General features: G+C 27.0%; 1 protein-coding gene across 2 annotated transcripts in view; it reads right to left on the reverse strand.

The window, feature by feature from the left end:
- Nucleotides 1-1,858: 1,858 nt before the first annotated feature.
- LOC108691818 (neurofilament heavy polypeptide-like) overlaps nt 1,859-3,061 on the reverse strand; it is a 7,545-nt gene continuing 6,342 nt past the window's right edge. The window contains exons 7-8 of one of the 2 annotated variants that reach the window (XM_018199852.1): nt 2,702-2,820; nt 1,859-1,955 (exon numbers count right to left, since the gene is read on the reverse strand). In XM_018199852.1, the coding sequence (XP_018055341.1) occupies nt 1,950-1,955; nt 2,702-2,820 (125 nt within the window). In that variant the 3' untranslated portion in view covers nt 1,859-1,949. Of the gene's footprint in view, nt 1,956-2,650; nt 2,821-3,061 lie in introns of those variants that run through there. The other variant, XM_018199773.1, reaches the window with a different exon arrangement.

The raw sequence follows: 3,061 nt of genomic DNA on the forward strand, positions 1-3,061 counted from the left end.
AGAATGGATTCACGGAGAAAACCCGCATAATCTTTATATAAAATATTTTTTCATTTTTTCACTTTACAAATTATGGAGCTTGAAAGTTAACAGATTAACGCTTAATTTAACTTCATGATGAGCCTATTTAAACATAAAATTTTCTGCTCTTTTCATTTTTGGAATAAAAAATAGGGATTTCCATTTAAAATGATACCAGTTATAACAATTGCTTGGGGGATGATCAATATTAACGTGGTCAAACAGAGCGCTTCCAGATCTGTTAACTTTTAAGCTCTATAACTTGTGAAGTATTCAATGAAAAATTATTTTATTGTAGTGTTTTGAACGTCAGCTAAATGAACATGAAATCAAAAATTAGGGTTTCCATTTAAAAAAATTTAGATAACTTCGACTTTTAGTCTTCTCTAAGACTATCAGAGTCTTTCATTTGCTTTCTTTCCTTCTTGGAACTGAACAACTTTTGTTTGACACATTTTCCATATTTTTTATATTTTGCGAGATGTATCACTTAAAATACCCTGTGTGTGTGTGTGTGTGTGTGTGTGTGTTGTGTGTGTGTGTGTGTGTGTGTGTGTGTGTGTGTGTGTGTGTGTGTGTGTGTACATATACACAGTGAGTGAGTGAGTATACATATACACACTATATATATATATGTAAAATCTAAAATTTAATATTAAAACTTCCTATCCTACTTATAGAAATATTTTAGAGAAAAAATTTTTTATAAATGTCGTATTGTTTTTTATTGACGTAAAAGCAGCATTTACACCTTCATAGATACTATGAGGTATTTAGCTTGGTATATGAACATCGTTTCCGAAATAGACTGAGTTTATGCACAATAACCCAAAAAGGTTCACGCATATTGGACTATACATATACTATAGTGATGTATACTGTATTCTAATTATTAATGTGGAAATATAATTCAAAGCAATACTATATATAATTCTGCGGCTATTAATTAAATATAGTTATGTAAAATACATTGAGTATAAGATATAATTGTATCTTCTTCTGAATAGAACTGTATCTTCCTGAGAGGATACAATAAAAATATATATTTATATATAACAATAATAATATTTACAGTAATTTGCCGCCAAACGTATAAAATTAGTGTATACAATTTTTAAACAATTTTGAAGAATAATATACTACATTTGTATAAATGTAGTATACTTCAGCATAAAATAGACATAAAAAATGATTATTTTATCCGTTAATTTACTACCGCAATAAATTTTTTAATTTACCATAGAACGAGCACATGTACACAATAAAATTGTATTATCGATTTATAAAATTCCATAGATTCAGATCTTAACATTTACAGATTGCTTTCATTAAAAATACGTCGCGTAGCAAATAAATTTTAACAAGTTGCATTCTTTGTTTGTTAATGCGATATTTTGTACAAGATATTTGGTGCCACACGCAATCGAATTTACAGCTATACTACATATTCTTTTTAATCAGTATTAAGCATTATATACAATTAAAATATATCTATACGTTTACTATTTTCATAAAATATGCTTAGGTTTTTTAAAAGGTAGCTTTGGGATTATTAATGATTCTTGTTTATTAAGTGTGCGACCAAAGTAAATTATGTACATATTCTTCAACACAACAAATGATTTAATATAATCACACGTAATCAATTTTTCCTAAGCAATGTATAATGATAAATAATCGAGTAGTACATCTAAATTGTAAGATATCAAAATTTGGATTCTCAAATATTATTATCACTTTAATTAAATGTACAATAACTAAATGTTATTGTACTTTATATTTAAAAAGAAAAAGGAGATGCTTCATGAATAAGATAATGTAGCCATTAATCTGCGCATCTTCCTATGAGCCGACAACATAATGAGCGGTAACCTGAACCGCTTTTCTCTCTTCATACAAATATGCAATCGGATGAACGCGTATTTATTTTATTCCTAAACAAAAAACAGATCATCTTTATTTTCTACTGAACTCTACTGAGTTTAGAATTACGCGTATATAAAACGTAAACCATTTTTGGAAAAAATTCTACATTGTTACTTTTTTAATATTTAATCTTATCAAAATCTATATCTACGTCACGAAAACATGCTCTTCATTCCTTTAACAAAATTCAATAACGCAAATTATCTCGCGACATTTATATTATTCTCTGGTTATATTAATGAAAGGCACACAATATTGTTCTGTAGATAATTTCACGTAACTTGATTGATAAATTATTTTTTGTGATGATATACCACAAAGGTAATAGTTTTTAATAATGATAGCGTCCGTTATAAATAAAAAGTATTTTCTTTTAAAATGTGATACTGTTTCATTAGTAAGCACATTAAAAAATTCTATTTGTTAATTTAATTCATTAATTCAATTATAAGAGTTAATTATTATTCAGTTTACATCAGATTGCATCGTTCACATAAAATTATAATAAATTATAAAACGTAATGATTTGAAAATTTCATTATTTGTTATATCTTTAAATCTATCATTGTATTATTATTATCAATAAAAATATAAACAATATTTTAAGATGTTTCTGTTCATATACTTAGCTTGATAGTATCACAAAATATAAATATCACACTACTTATAAATCTAGAGTAGAGATATAAAGCCATAATTTACACTACAAAATATATTCAGGATCTTTTAGAGACAAATGATTTTTGTGCTTTACCTTACGACCCTGTCTTTTGGTTGCTTTACGAGTAACCTTTGATTCCCTGGACTCTTGCACTTGCTTATTGAGTCCCAATCTGAGACGTACAGGTACCTTCGAATCAAGAGTACTTTCATCTGTAAATGAAAAATAAAAATATAATAATTTGTAAAATTTTATTTTATATTAATTTTTACTTTTCTTCATATACAGGGTGTTCTATTTGAAACTTCAGACGCAATTCCAAACTGTTCGCTATGCCAAAAAAATGTTTTAAATGGAACTTACTTGTTTGGAGAGGGACATATTTGATGATCACAGATCTTTTCTAGGTGAACATGCCTTCAAGATTTCAAGGTGATCTTTATTTATATATAT

The sequence above is a fragment of the Atta colombica genome, unplaced genomic scaffold, assembly GCF_001594045.1.
Source record: "Atta colombica isolate Treedump-2 unplaced genomic scaffold, Acol1.0 scaffold1, whole genome shotgun sequence".
NCBI lineage: Eukaryota > Metazoa > Arthropoda > Insecta > Hymenoptera > Formicidae > Atta > Atta colombica.